The sequence below is a fragment of the Nipponia nippon genome, unplaced genomic scaffold (assembly GCF_047370975.1).
Source record: "Nipponia nippon isolate SJK-2023a ecotype South Korea unplaced genomic scaffold, ASM4737097v1 scaffold_7, whole genome shotgun sequence".
Classification (NCBI taxonomy): Eukaryota; Metazoa; Chordata; class Aves; order Pelecaniformes; family Threskiornithidae; genus Nipponia; species Nipponia nippon.
The window spans coordinates 33,815,130-33,830,769 of NW_028262391.1; the positions used below are offsets into that span (position 1 = coordinate 33,815,130).

Below are 15,640 nucleotides of genomic sequence, written 5' to 3' on the forward strand. Positions count from 1 at the left end.
TAATTACATTCTGCTTTGGGAAACCAGGTTTCTCACAGCTGCATTTAGATCCAATAAGGATCTGAGAGAAGCACTGTGGATTCTAATAATTATTTATTCTTGAGCAGCAGAAATCTTCTATGTGCAATAACGTAAATGAATTATTGCTTGTTCAGTTTCAATTGACTGCAAATGGGTAATCCATGGTATACAGAACACATTTCTTATGGCATGGTCTTTCGCTAAATCCATGTTCTGATTTCAGCATGAAATAGAATTCATACATGGATTAGTTCTTTTATACTTTTCTCGTGTTAATTTTTATAATTTCTGTGGGAATCTGTGTATGTGCATTTCTCCACCCCTGTGTTGAAGCTCCATTTTTGAGGGAAGCTATGACTAATATGTATAAACTAAAAGAGCTCTGGAAGAGATGTGCTTTAGTAAGAATCAGGGTGACTAACACAGTTGATGCATTGACTCGGAACCTTTTGGCAAGGTTTCCATTGAAGTGATTATACACTTCTGCGTTGTCCCTTAGCAGCAGGAAATCCTATCTGCCTTTGCTGAGGCTCAACTAAATCACACAAAAAGATAGAATAAATTTTGCTTTTTAGTGTAGATGATGGTGTACAGCTAAGCAGAGTTGGTTTCTGAACCTTAACCTGGATAACATGCTGAACAAAGCACTTTGTCAACCCAGATAAAGAACAGGAAACTTTGACTGGGCAAGCTTTGTTTTATGTCAGTATTTTTTTCTGGATTTTATGGTTTAAAGATTGATGTTATATGCAGGGTTTTGCCTCATGAAAATCAATCACTCATTTAATGAAAAAAAAACCCTATATTAAGTCATTTAGGCTTTTTTGACCTACAGAAACATTCAGAAAACAGATCATAATGCACTGCTTTTGGTGATCTTGTTCCTGGAGTAATTAAATAGAAATTTGACCACTGTTAAATCCAGATAACTTTATATGCTACAAACAAAGGCCAGTTCTGAATGTTAATCCACTTTGACTGAACTTCTTAGCTCATAAATGTTAAGGTGAAGAGCAGTAGTTTAAAGAGGTCAAGGGGGAGGTGTTTCAAAATACTAAAATATTAAAATCTGAAGAAAATTTTTGTAATAGAAAAGACAGACCTGCAGAAAGCTGAGCTAGTATATATGCTTTTTATGTCTGAGGATCTTGAAATTGATAAAGCAAGAGAGAGCGAGAGCTAAGAAAGTGATTTAGAGAAAGGTTTATAAAAAGGTTTAGATTACTGCTACCTGCTGAAGTGTAAAATGTTCTAATACCCACAAAATCTTTGGGGTTTGTTTGAATACCACTTATACATAAGTATGTACCTTTCTGTTTCTATAAATAGCAATTTCATGCTGTCTAATGTAGACATGATTCTTTTGCTGCCATGACTATTAGTTTGCTTCTGTAGAAGAAATCATGGAAGTAATTTAGCTATCAGTAGGTAGAATTGGGATAGGGGGGCTTCCACCCACATCCTCTGAACGCAGCATGAGTGGATTTCTGCTTAACTCCAAACATGCTGATGTTCAGACATGTACAATGCTCAGACTGAGATGGGATTTAGAATACCTGTCAGTCTTCATGTATTAAATGTCTTGATTTTTCAAACATTTTGTCTGATATTCTAAGTCTCTCTCCCTTTTTTCTCCATCCAGGAGGCTGAACAGAGTTGACCAGGAGAGTATCTTGCAAATTACTACCCATTTTCATTATAGGTCCCAGATCACTGGCAATCAGTGCCTTACCGCTTGCTGTGAAACTTTGATGCTCCTGGCTTCTTGGTTTCAGAGCTCTGTCTTGGAAAGTCACCACAGCTGGCCTGCAGTATTGTCTAGCAACATTAACAAATGACTGCTAATAAGATACTTGCTCTATCATTTGCCATGTTGTGAGAGCAGAGCCCAGAGGCCCTGCTGGTGGAGCTAAAGGAAAAGAAGATGTTGCTTAGGAAATTGAAAAAGAAGGAAAATAAAATAGATTCCTAGAATAGTGTCTATAAACAGTAGGTGTATGGCACTTCCCTTTTTGGATATGTAATAATATTTTTGTCCTTTATTCGCTGTAGTCGCTATGTTACGCTTGAGTTCTGTAGTTCAGATAGTTAATAAAATATACTAGGATTGGTGAGAAAACTCTAAAAACACTTTGTTTTCCTTTGTGAACATTATTTTTGTGAGCAGAAAATGTGAATTCAGGTGCTTGGCTAAAGAAGTTTGTGCTTATTTAGAATCCATAAATAAATAAAAAAGCTGTGTGCTTCTTTTGCTGCGTTATGGGTTGTTCTTACTATATTACTATTTTTCCACACAAACTTATTACAAAAGCTTTGATGTCATTGTTTTACATATGTTTTGTTGAATATATTTTCATGTCTCCTTTTTCTTTTCCCTTTCACTAGACATTTGCCGACCAAGTATTTGGTATCTTCAGCTGGACAATTCCCATTGCTGTAGCCTTTTCTTGTTTTGGTGGACTTAATGCTTCAATTCTAGCATCATCAAGGTAGTGCATATCTCTTTCTGTTTGACAAATGTTCCTAAGTATTTTTACATGTCACTGTTACGCTCATCTGTTATGAGAGTGCCAAAAATACCTTTGTAACCGAACCTATAATGAATAGCCACAATAGAATAACAGACCTAAATAAACCTCTCTGTGTGTACACACACCCTTAACACTGCCTTACTTCCCCAAGGCATTCCTAGCTGTATGCAGAGTACAATTAAAGATCAAATGAATGTCGTCTGTGTGGTGAGTCCTCAGGCCTTCTGATTATTTGGATTGAGTTATCTTCCATTTTACTCGATACAATAATTCTAGAAAGTTCTTGATTTCAAATGTATTTACTTAAAACTTACTGATTTTTTAAAATCAGTATCTTTAAATTTTTTTCCAAGTAAAAAGTTTTAGAAGTTGCTACTGCTATTAAGCTGCAGTTAAAAAGCTTATGATACAGTATAGAAGCTTTCCTCTGAGCACTGATTATGGATGTGACTAGTGACAGTTTTAAATACCTTTATTCAGGCATTTCAACACCCTTCCTGTCCATTGAATGTATGCACAGTGCCTCTGTACTGAGAACAAATATGAACATGATCTGGTGAAGTAGTCAATATAGAACAATTTGCAGTTAATAATAAGATTATGTGTGTTTGTTTTTTGAGCATGTGGTTGAGTGACCTCTTTTTAGAGACCTGGTGATCTCTTCTGGTTGGCATTGAAAACTATTCTGCTATAAGTGGGAATGTTTTCAGCGCTAGCTTTTAGAATTTTTTAAAACAATAGAAATTTATTTCAGTTACTGTAGATATTTTCTATTTTACCTGTAGGATTGTTCTCTAAAAATGGGTGTTAACAGCATGTTTCTAAAAGCTTATATATCTTTTAATGGTTGTTGTACAGTACATCTTGACCGGAAGGGCTGAATCTATGTTCCAGTTCAAAGGATGGAAATTCAGTGGTGTAAATACTTATTTTGACTGGTATTGTTGTTTGATTTTCTGTAATACATTCTCTCTCGCCTGTGGCCTCAACATCTGTTTTCTGATTTGTGTTTTTCAGACTATTTTTTGTAGGATCTCGAGAAGGTCACCTTCCTGATCTGCTGTCTATGATCCACATAGGGAGGTTCACACCCGTGCCAGCACTGCTCTTCAATGTAAGTTATTACTGCTTTTCTTCTCAACTGTTCACATGTGACTATATGAATTACTTAAAGGAAGACTTTAAAAAAGCACAACAGAGACCTTCAGATTTACTGTCATTGAGGTGATTTCTGAGAGAGTGAATTTTGAGAGGCATAAAATCATGCCAAACACCAAGGAGTAAAAGGTGTTACTTTCATGCAAAAAGCAGCATAAACAATAATTTTCAAACTTCTGTTGTTCATGTCACTCCTGTTCTTTTTTGACAGTGTGCTATGACCCTTATTTACCTGGCTGTGGAAGATGTCTTCAAGCTCATTAATTACTTCAGTTTCAGTTACTGGTTTTTTGTTGGACTGTCTATTGCTGGGCAATTATATCTACGTTGGAAGGAACCAGATCGACCCAGGCCTCTTAAGGTACTATTTACTTATTACGGAATTGTTTAAAATCCCTCTCTTTCACATAATGTAAAAGTGCTGTCTAAAATCTGGACCATACCTGTTATGTCTAAGGGTTACAAATTGATTGGAACACAAAACATGGCTTTCACTTTATGTTGTACCGTGAAAAGCAGCTTGTCTGCTAGATAAGAATAAGTGATTGTTGTAATAGTATACTCTTTTATTGTATGTTAGTTCAATCAGTAGCCCTTCTTTCTGTCAACTGGAGAATGTCTCAATAGGCTAACATAGTAGTTAGCCTTTTTTTCTTGGATTAGAAATCTCAAATTAGGAATGCTTAAGTTAATTCTATCAATGTGGACCACATTTAGCTCTGATGGTGTCTCAGTTCAATATCTGATCCTCTTACCACCTTCTCATACTTCAAAGCTGATACACTACATGAAAAAGTCATTCTTGTTTCCTGGGATTTATTTGATTTATCTAAAAACACCTCATACTGTTATACAGTTTCTTTCAACACAGCAGAGTTACCATACTTGATTACTTTTGCAATTTTTAGCAGCAGTTCTGTTCAAGAATTATTCTGCAATTTGCTTATGGTTCCAAGTAGCCAGATGTATAAGAGAAAGAGCAGATAATTCCACAAAGCGGGGATGAGAGGGAAAAGTCTGTAATTCTCACCAAAACATTTGTAACTGTAGACAACAAATTTTTCAGTAACATTCTGTTCTGTTTTTTCTGTCTCCAGCTGAGTGTGGCTTTCCCAATAATATTCTGTATATGCACAATATTTCTGGTGGTAGTGCCACTCTATAGTGATACTATAAATTCGTTGATTGGAATTGCCATTGCTTTATCTGGAATTCCATTCTTTTTCTTGGGAGTCTATTTACCTGCATCAAGGAGACCTCAGTTTATCAACAAGATTTTAGGTAAGTTTCTTTGTAGATGAAGATGTTGTTAGGAAAGAGGAAAATTAAATAAGTGAATCTCGGTTTGTTGATGAAAAAGAGTTGTGGTCAGTTGACCCCAGCCAGCAGCTAAGTACCCACAGAGCCACTTGCTCACCAGCATCCCCCAGCAGGGTAGGGAAGAGAACAGGAAGAACAAAAGCAAGAAAACTTATTAGTCAAGATAAAGATAGTTTAGTAAGTGAAGGAGAGAGGGGGGGGGAAAAACCCTGCTGCTGCAAACGCAGTCACCACCTCCCGCAAGCAGTCTCCAAGCAACGGCCACCTTGGAAGACACCCTCCCACACACATGCACTTCTTCCTCTGCCCCAGTTTTTATGGCTGAGCATGACATTATATGGCATGAAATATCCTTTGGCTTGGTTTGGGTCAGCTGTTCTGGCCATCTCCCCTCTGAACTTCCTGCCCATCTGGTTGCAGGGAGGGCAAAGTGGGAGGAAAAAAAAAAAAAAAAGCCTTGATACTGTGCAAACACCGTTCAGCAATAGTCAAAGCATCGGTGTGTTACCAACCCTGTTTGAGCCACAAATCCAAAACACAGCACCATATGGGCTGCTGTGAAGAATGTTAACTGCATCCCAGCCAGACCCAATAAAGGGTTATACTGATTTTATGTGTGTGTTTATACACAGATTTTATTTACTGTATATTTAAAACACCATCCACTTTCTACAGGTTTTGTCCTCAGTTTTTATGCATTTCTCTTTAACCAAGCCCATGAAAAGTCTTTTTCTTAAGCAAGGTTGATGACTGTAAAAGGGCTGGACATTCTTGGTAGTGCAAGCTAACTGTCTTGCTTTACTGAATCAGTTGTTTGAAGATGGATAGATTTTATGTCAGTCACGGGTGGAATTTTGCCTTCTGTTGAATTGCTGCAGTTAAATCATACATTTCTCTCCAGCAATACACTGTTCTCATTGTTACTATGTGAGAAAACCACGACAGATGTGGAAAGGAAAGTTTATAGCATAATCTTAGAATGCAACAGGATGTGGTGCTGTAGTAGCTAGTGAATAAGTAAATGCTCAGTAATCTTACCACTTTCCTGTGTGCTATTTGATATTCTTATTTTTTTTTATTCTACCAATTTTAGACTCTTAATTATAGAGAGAAAAGATTTTACTTCAGCTACTTGATGGGGTGCCTAAGAAGAAAAACACCCTAGGATATCAACATTATCTGTTTAAAAAAATGTAGTGGACAACACTTTTTGTATTAACTTTTATTGTTGGTTTCCCTTAAGAGAAGTGAGGCAGCATTCTTGACAACTAACTTTCACTAGTCAGATGCATGTTATGTAATTAGTGTTGAGGTGGCTTTTCTTCTGATTTATCTTCAATTTCCTATGCAGGTGCAGTCACACGGAACATGCAGCTGCTCTGTTACTGTGTTTTAACAGAGATGGACCCAAATGAAGAAAAGAAGTTAGAAATCAAATCCAACTAAAATTTCAAAGCCATTACAAGAAACAGGAGGGAGGATAAAGCAATTATAACAACAAAAGGGAAGAGATCGAACTGGAAAAAACGGGAAAACTGTTCCCAGTGGTCTTTCAGAAACACTGAAAATGTACTTACTTGCGGCTGGATTCCCACATAAATCCTGCCCTCGCGTCACCCTCCTAAACTGTGGCATGTTTTCAGGGCATATTTTCATTGGATAATGATTACCTACTCATTTCAGGTGCACAAGCTATATGTCAATACTGTTCCTTCTTCAGAATTGGTATTAAAATGGTAAGAGCTAATGGATCAAATTAGATTTCTGCAGAACCAGGCGGCGAAGTAATGCATTTTTAAGTTAGACTTCAGTCTAACTGGTTTAGTTAGTGGTTTTCAAACCACTTTGACTCAAAAGACCAAAAGTCATTCCAGCTTAATTCTGATGGATGTTTGCATGAAGTGATTTGCTGTGCTAAGTTCTTATCCCAGAAGACAACTGGTCACAACAAACTACCTAATTTATCATTATTAGCATAAAAATTAATAAAGTTGTGGTACATTATTTAAAGACTGAACCAACCTTTCTCCCTTAAAGATAAGTATTTTATTCTGTACGCTCTGTGGAAATTTGATATCTGACTGGGGCAAGGATTTAATCAACAAAGGACATTGGCAGTAAAGATTTGATTAACATTTGATGATTCTTTCCTGTTAGCTTGTTAGTACTTGGGTCAACTTCTGACAGGCTTTATGAAACTTTCAAAATTAAAATGTTCAGTTTGAAGCTGGTAAGCATTCGTTTCTGAACTGTTTCAATGAACACACATTAGGAGTGTTACCTCAGCAGTCAGAAAATTCCCTTCCTAATTTCAGTGCTGTTCACTAGAAAATGACCATCCAAAAACTCACAGAACAAACCACTTCCTTTTTTTCCTTTAATAGCAGAAGCAACTATATCTTGAAAGCTAAGTAGCAGGGAGAGAAAATAGGAATAAAAACAGAATTAAAAAAACCAGAAAATGCTAATTAGTAGTACTTGTAATTCCAAAGCCGTAAGCCTAACATCAGGCCACTGTGATACTGAATTTTTGGTGCAGCAAAAGGTAACACGAAGCCAGCCTGTTTGGCTAGCAGAGTGAGATATACTTCAAAAACATACCTGAAATTTTTATCTTAGTTCAGAATGTTTACCTCAGTTGACCTGAGTTTGTCTACGTGTGCATTTTATTGTGCATTTAAGTTGAACTAAATGTTGTAATCACAAGAATATGACTTGAAGGAATGCACACTTCAAATGCTGCACCACGTTTGCATCAGCCACTTGAATAATAGTGAGAATATTTGGATTATTGAGGACTCCCTGACCAAGGTTATCTTAAACAAAAAGCTACAGATAATGGCAAGTGGTAGTAGATGGTGAAAACTAATATAAAATGGACTTGGGCTACCTTTGTGAAGCAGCACGGGGACTCTAGATGATAGTTAAATTCTAGCTGAGGAACTTTGTGCACAGTTGGCCCATAAACATGTAGGGTCTTCTCAGTATTTAATGAAAATTAGCATTTAGCTATTATAATACAGCTCTTTAGTCTATCATATGATTAGAATGAATTCAGCATCTAAGTTGAGACATCTGTCCAGTGGGCAGCATTGCTTTAACAGGCTAGGGTTGTGGCATAGGTTAATAGCCATATTAACCTTTCTGTGAAACCAAGGAAAAAATATTTTGCTCCCACTACCTTGACGTTGCCAGCTGGAACTAATTGACCTAAAGTCATTGCTGCAACCTACAGTTCATGACTGACATAGATCTAACATCCTATTAGCTTTTTTTTTTTTTAGACTCAAGTAGGAGAGTGCTGAAATACTTTGTGTGTCCAAAGAGATAAGATTAAATTGTTTTAAAGATGAATGCAAGTTAAAATGCTGACATAGCTTCAGCTGTACCAACTTCTATGATCTTTAAATGAGTAACGAAAACTTAGTGAAAAATTCTTTATTTACAATTTAAATGCACATATATTGTAAAATTACTGGAGAGAGATCCAGCAATAAAATTGACAGGTCAAGGCATTTCATGTGCTCAAGCACTTGTAAACAAAGTAACTTGAAACTTAGGAACAAATACAGTAGAAAGCACTAGGACAGAGTGCCTTTTTCCAGGACTTCCACTTGCCATCATGGCAGACATGTTTATCTTCTTGTGAAACCACACGCATTAGTCGTGACAAGAAGGGCTGCTGCCAACAGTACCTCCATATATAATGTGGAGGTACTGTTGGTACAGGTACAAATGCTTGGGCATGCAGCTTTAAAAAAAAAAAAAAAAAAGTTCCTTCAGAACCTCAGCATCACAGAACGGGCAGAAAAGTAATTTTAAAGCAGATGGTATATTTTGCTTGGAACAAAAATTTGCATTGTCAAGTCACATATTCACACCCATCTGTTTAGTATCTACCAGGTGAAGTTGGCTGCTCAGATAGTAAAACGTTTTAGCATTTACTGGAATCCAAATCTAATACTCAAGGCTAGTCAGTAAGAATTAGGGTGAACCATGCTAGTCACCAACAGTTTCAGAAGGCCAGACAGGCAAAAATTTATCTTAAAGCTCATCCATGCAAAGATTGGTTTCCTGCTGTCCCAGTGAGCAAAACTTTTACCAGAATGTGGTTTTCCAGGGTTTTTTTGTGTGGTGTGGTTTTTTTTTTGGTTTTTGTTTTTTTTTTGGGGGGGGGTGGTGGTGTGTGTTAGTTCAACATTCTTACAAATAGCCATCAGCAGCTGTCTGGATTTTCAGTTCTACTGCAACAGTAGAATTTCATCTTCAGTATGCATTTCATCTTCAAAAAACGACTGTTAGTCAGAATCCAAATCCTGGATCTCGTCATATCCAAATTCCTGTAGAACCTCCTGTCGGTATTTGTTCCATGTTCTTCTCCTGTAACATTGGTCCTCATCACTGAAGCTCTCATCAGACTCTAAAGAAAGAGCACCAACACTTAGATTATCCCTCCTTTTTAGTAAAACTATCAGGTTAATCAGACTAAGCTTCTTGAGTAACTAACAAATACAAAGTCTGAACAAATTCTCTATTAGGTGAGGTCTGAATTGTGCTTGGAGTGCACTGGGATGGGGAGTTAAGAAAGCAGAGGCAGTGTTTCACAAGCACGTGGAACCAAGTCCTTCTCAAAACAAGCAATCCTTTGCAAGGACAGCAGCCTGAAATGAGGTTCTTGATTTTGACTTTGCAAAAACACTAAGATCCCTTGTAGTTCTAAGAAAGATCCTTCTCTAAGCAGATTTAACCCATTCTAAGAGCAGAACACTGCCCCAGCAGTGCTCGGTTAGTCGCTTTTTTAGAAAGATGGCATGTAAAAATGGATGGGATTTAGGTATGTGCACAGCATGAAAGCAAACAATATTTATGACAGGCATACCTTTTTCTCCATCACCATCTTCGTCAGGTAAGAATTCATCTTCATCAGGGTAATCATTACGCCAGTTATTTTCATCATTTTCATCATCTTCATCTTCGTATATTTCCCCTGGAACATGATCATCATCTACCTGCATGTCAACACAAAATGTAACATTCACTATAAATACAGACACTCAGCACGAAGCGGTTTTTATCCACCTATACAATACTATACAGATCATAAAGAGCCAAGAGATACTTACCTACTGCAAGCATTAGTTATTCAACAGTTGCACAAAGCACACTGTAGAAAAATTTGTGTTGTCAGTATATTCACCATAGTGTAGCAATCTGCTTTAGGTGAAAAATCAGTTAAGTGAAGTCATGCATTTAAATGTTCCAGTTCAGCATTTAAATGCCAAGGTTAATGTCTAAATTAATCCTACTCACTTCAGCAGTAGTGTAATAGATCAAGGAAAAGAAAAAGCAGCTTCAGGTTCTGGATATGCAAGTCTATTGATCACAGTATCTATACAATGAAAGACTAAAGCTTACATTAACTTCCTCATTCCACAGTCACTGAAGGACAATTCTATTACAAGAAAATAATCTTATGTTAAGATTGAAGTCCTCAAATACTGAAAAAGTTCTGTGTCCTCCCTTGCTCCTTTTTTTACCCAACTCTATTTACAGCTACATTCCAGTTGCCTCCTAGTCACAAATGAGATGCGAGTTACTTAAGTTTACATTTGTGTGCCAAAATTTATTTGGCAATTTGAAGCCAGACAAATTCTGCTGAGTACACGAGTACTATCCCTTCAGTTTTCATTGTCATATCATAATTTGCTTGAATCAAAAGTAACCTGGAGGAACACAGGCCTGGCAGTTACAAAAAGTCTCACACAGACGTCACTGAGCATACGTGTAGTATCTCAAAGCATCTTTCTTGGCATGGCAACTTTTAACGATAGGACTTTAACCATGTTTATTTATGAGTTTTCTATTTAAGAAAGATCTGTTTTCCCAAATACTTACCAGTTCATATTCTTCTCTATAGGGCTGTACAGAAAGGATATTTTGGATCCAACCAGGGGCTGATGTTTCCAGATAGTAGATGTCATAAACATACTCATCTTCTTTCTTATGGTGTTCTTTTTTACCATCTTCAGAAACATGTAAACGCTCACGGATCATCTCTACTGCATTGCAAAGAATCACATCTGGATCAGTCTTCTGCTGATAAAAAATAGAAAATAGAAAGTGCATATTTCCACTGAAGCCACACACACACAGTCTTAGTTACAGCCAACAGTTTTCTCTGTAGACAGTAGCCAACAGCTAGCTAAGGATGACAGTCTGAAATCTCAGACGGAAACACTTTCCCACTGGAACGCTGATATTTGGAACATTAACAACCTAGAACAGAAAGACACCAAAGAATTTTCCAGTTAACCTAGTCCAGCCAGCCATGCAATGTTTCAGATAACAGGAGAAAACTTCTGGGACAAGTTCATTCAAAACTACGGAAAGGGATGTGACTAATGCCATAGAACCATTCACCTGTTTCTGATGACATGTTGGCTGAAAAGACAAGCGTTAAGACGGCCTGTGCTTTGTAGAGCATTACACTGGCAACCGGACAGGAAAGACGTGTGTAGAGTAGCACTGATAACATCAAGCAGATTACAGTATACAAAGTGCGCAGGAGTAACAACGAAAGTGTGACAGATGAACAGGAAAAGACCGACGGGGCCTACAGATATGCTTTTTATTTCCTTTATTTCCTCACTTCAACATTAACACAGAAGACATTTCTTCATGCTTTCTCCTTCCTAATAAACTATTGCAATGTATTTGCTTTAGTGACCTGCACTTGAAGGTCTGTGTACATAGGCAGGTTTTTGCTGCCAATTCTTCTCAGCTAGAGCTTTTCAGAATATCTTTTCCAATTCACAGCAGTGTCTCCTGAACTACTTAAGTAATTCTGAGGAAAAGCTACAGACCAGCCTTTCATTCACTTCTTAATACTTACAGAATGAAAAAGCAAGCTTCCTTCTTGCTTTCAACACTTACTGCTAGCTCTAAAGGAGCAAGAGGAAAATTCTGATGCTACCTCAGTTTCATTTCTGTTTTTCTAATTAGCAGAGTGATAGAGAAGAGTTATCTAACAGATCTCAAACGTCTACTTGAACTACTGGCTTAATAGAAAGTGAAAGTTCATACTAAAGTTTGATGGCAAAGCCCTGAAATAACCTATAAGAAACGCTGAAGGATGACAGCTGGTTGGGCTCTTCCTGAGTATCTTCTTTAACATTAAGCATTTAAGTGTTCGTCAGAGCTGTGATGGGCTGCATAAGTAAAGCATCCATGTGTACTTACATACAGTGAAGGAACTACTAAAGAAAGCATACACAGCCCTCTCACCTTCTTTTCCATATGGTTATGAGTCTCTTTAATACAAAATCTTCATACCACTCTACATGCAGGGGAACCCTACACAGAAGGTAGAGCTTTTTCATACTTAAAGACATTCTAGATATTGAGCAGATATTCCTCCAACTGAAAACATAAGCTTAACTCATAATACCAATGAGAACAGGATGTAAGGGCTTAGGCAGCCTGTCAGACACCTAGAGTTCTCCTAAAAACAAAATATACAATAAAACCATATATTGGAATTCTGAGAAGGGGAGGCTCAAAAGTATCTTTTCCTTTAGTGAATCTTGCTACAAGTGACATTCCTAGGCATCTGGGTGGATGAGAAGACATTGAATTAGATTTTTCCTTTTCTAGGTAGAGAAGTTGTTAATCAAAACCCTCAGAGATCCACCCAACAGATGAATGTGAGAATTTATACATCAGAACAGGGTACGGAAAAAACAGGGTGGTACAAGCCCTTCCTGTAGCAGCCAACTCCACACAGCTGTCTGTTTCAAAAACATTAGTGCACCTAAGGTTCCTCATGAAAGTTACTCCTTGTACAATATTCCAGCTTGCAAATATCTAGTTAAAGGTGTTAAATAGTGGAATACTTACAATGCAAAACAATTTCCACAGCAGTTTGCCCACATGTACCAGTCAACAGTGATATCTAAGTACTTCAAATACACTAAGTTCGTTGGCTGACCTGTGAGTTTGCAGCAATTAAGCTGGAGTCTCCCACCACCTCCTCTTCTTGTTCAATATCAAACAACTGGAACTTCCCACAGCAGTCCAAACTCTTATCAACAGCACCGCTCTCCTTTTGTGAAGCATCTTCCGTTCCTTCAGAGTTTGATCCGTCACCATCAATTGATGCCTTGCCATTTGTGACAGGTGTAACCGTTTCAGTACAGTTAGGTCGATGGCTGGCTATTACACGGTAACGGTTTTCCTTCCTTTTCACTTGCTTGGAAGAACGGAGTTCCTGAATGATTCGCTGAGCGCTTCCTAAAGAGGGTCGCAGACTTTGAGCTGCTTTGTCTCGAGTGATCACTTCCTGAACGTATTTCTGAACTGGTTCATTCTGGGTAGAGGAACAAAACGAAGGAGGAATGTAATGACACCATCAACACAGTAAGTCATGCTCCTTCCTAAAAGTCATTAAAAACTACTATTACTGGTGCTTCCTATTTGAGGACTGCAATACCAATGTTCCTAACAACATTCAAGTAACTTCTACTACTGCTTTAAGCAACACAACTATCATAATATTCTCTTGATATGGGGAAAGTAGCCTAAGGTATTTGTAAATTTCAAGACTGTTTCGATTTGATTTTTAAACAATATACTTTGTGGTACAGAATAACCCCCCAACCAACAACACGTGCCTTTGGAAGGCTGTGATGGTCCTAAATTTAAGGCATGATATTCTTTACAGTCCCCTATAAAGACCAGTTCCCAAGAGAGACCAGTTTTATTTGATATAAAAGGCTGTACAGTGGATGAAAGTTGTTAACCTTGTAGGGCTGAGCTTCAGCACCTCAAACAGCAGAAATTCAGGCTTCACTTATTGACTATTCTGTAGTCTGTAAGTGAAGAGCAGCCTCTAAGAATAGAAAGGTCAGTGCTGAGCACAGCTTTTTATGGTGATCGCTCTGCACTATGTTCCTTAACTAACAACCTTAAAGAACAGCCTGCTTTGCACGCAGGTACGCTGCTGCGCAACCAGCCGTCAGACAGGAGCGAAAAGGCCGCCGTACCCGTGTTTATCGCGACAGGCCGGCGTCTCGCAGCGAGACGCTACTCCCAGGCTCCCAGCAAGAACTTCGCATCCACGAGGGATCCTGGAAGCCCCGCGTGGAGCAGCACCGTAAACCCGGAGAAAGCTTGCTGCTTTCAAAAGCCCCTTCAGGAGCACAACGAAATGCCGGGGCCGCATCGAACCGGCCCCGCCGGCCTGAGGCGCGGCCACGGTCCACACCGGCCCCGGCGCGCCGCGGCGGCGGCAGGGCCGCGGTACCTTGGAGGAGACGGTCGCCACCAGCTTGAAGAGGCTCCTCTCCACCGGCTGGGCGCCGCCGCACTCCGTGCGCAGCCGCTTGCAGGCGAGGAGCAGCGCCTCGGCCGGCTCCGTCCCGCCGCGCTTCCGCTTGACACGCAGCACCGCCGCCCGCTCCATGGCGCCCGCCCGCCGCGACGGGAAGGGGCGGGCCCGGCCGCCGGCTCCCCCCGGCCCGCCGCGGTGCACGCCGGGCAGGTGGCGCGCCGTGAGGCGGCCGGAGGGGTAGGTGGTGGCGGCCGTGGCCGCGCCGGGGGTGTGGTGGTGCCGCCGCCGCTTCTCGGGGCCGCCGCGCTGGTTTCGGGCGGGGGATAGCGATGAACGTTTCTCGCCGTCTCCCGTCGCAGCGCCTCCCGGGGGCGGGGGGAGGCCCGGGCCGAGGCTGCTCTGCTCGCGGCCGGGCCTGTCCCGAGGTGACGCCCGCCCCGGCGGGGCTGCCGCTGCCCGGGCGCTTTGCTCCGGCCTCGGCCTCCCCACCGCCGCCCGGGGTCCCAGCCGGGGTGGGCCCTGCGGCCGCCCTCCCCTCGGCTCTGCCGCTGCCCGGGGTGTGCGGGCCCCTCCTCAGACAGGCTGTGGGGACCCTCTGGAGGGGGCCGTTCGCCTCGGCGGGAGGTGTTTTTCCTTCAGAATTTACTGGTGTTTGTTTTTTGGTTTTTTTTTTCTGGGCTGAGTTGATGAGCGGGGCTGGGGGACAGATGTGAACTTAAAACATCTGTAGAAAAAGTGCAAGGCAGTCACCAGTGCTTCTGGCCCAGGCAGGCGTAATAGGGAAAGCATATGTATGTATCCAGAGCTAAAGTCACGTCTGTTGTTTTCACTGGAAGTTTTGTGTTTTGTTTTTTTTTTTCACAGCCAGTATTTTGAGTATTATACTGAAGCCAAAGCAGCAAAACTGCACATAATACATAAATAACACAAACGGAGATTGATCATGAAGACCTTTTGTGGAAGAGCTAATCCAACCACTGGTGCAATGGAGTGGTTAGAAGAGGACGAGAACTATGACTACCATCAGGAAATCGCAAGGTATGCTGGCAAAAATAGCTTGTTCCACTAAAGCTACAAAAAAGAGCAAACCCAACTGTTTTTATGGCAATTTTGGGGTTTATCTCTGTAGAAGTTAAGGTGAACAGACTGTAGGACAGTCTAAATGTTACGGTGCCCCGTGTCGTACAGGGCAGAACTGTAAATGTAGAATTTTGTAAAGTATTCTCCAAGTAGTTTCTTTCTAAATTTTTTTAAACATTTTCTGAGGTGCTTATCGTAACGC

The 15,640-nt window shown here is 40.1% G+C and overlaps 3 protein-coding genes across 12 annotated transcripts in view; 2 read left to right on the forward strand and 1 right to left on the reverse strand.

Annotated features, from left to right (window-relative positions):
* The window catches only part of SLC7A6 (solute carrier family 7 member 6), a 32,253-nt gene extending 25,083 nt beyond the window's left edge, over positions 1-7,170 (forward strand). For all 3 annotated transcript variants that reach the window (XM_087739982.1, XM_087739983.1, XM_087739981.1), the window contains exons 6-10: positions 2,407-2,510; positions 3,570-3,666; positions 3,922-4,071; positions 4,808-4,991; positions 6,382-7,170. In XM_087739982.1, the coding sequence (XP_087596108.1) occupies positions 2,407-2,510; positions 3,570-3,666; positions 3,922-4,071; positions 4,808-4,991; positions 6,382-6,476 (630 nt within the window). In that variant the 3' untranslated portion in view covers positions 6,477-7,170. The remainder of the gene's footprint in view (positions 1-2,406; positions 2,511-3,569; positions 3,667-3,921; positions 4,072-4,807; positions 4,992-6,381) is intronic.
* Positions 7,171-8,843: 1,673 nt separating this feature from the next.
* On the reverse strand, positions 8,844-14,926 carry SLC7A6OS (solute carrier family 7 member 6 opposite strand). 2 transcript variants are annotated; one of them, XM_009469359.2, is made up of 5 exons: positions 14,332-14,926; positions 13,018-13,395; positions 10,926-11,126; positions 9,910-10,039; positions 8,844-9,450 (listed from the first exon to the last, which is right to left on the reverse strand). In XM_009469359.2, exons 1-5 carry the CDS (start codon positions 14,488-14,490, stop codon positions 9,329-9,331), a joined length of 990 nt encoding a protein of 329 aa, XP_009467634.2. In that variant the 5' UTR covers positions 14,491-14,926; the 3' UTR covers positions 8,844-9,328. The 2 variants fall into 2 exon arrangements, with proteins under 2 accessions (XP_009467634.2, XP_087596113.1); XM_087739987.1 differs by having other exon boundaries at positions 10,926-11,123; positions 14,332-14,616.
* Positions 14,790-15,640, forward strand: part of PRMT7 (protein arginine methyltransferase 7) — a 59,371-nt gene continuing 58,520 nt past the window's right edge. For all 7 annotated transcript variants that reach the window (XM_087739972.1, XM_087739973.1, XM_087739977.1 and 4 more), the window contains exon 1: positions 14,790-15,396. In XM_087739972.1, coding sequence (XP_087596098.1) covers positions 15,302-15,396 — 95 coding nt within the window. In that variant the 5' untranslated portion in view covers positions 14,790-15,301. The remainder of the gene's footprint in view (positions 15,397-15,640) is intronic.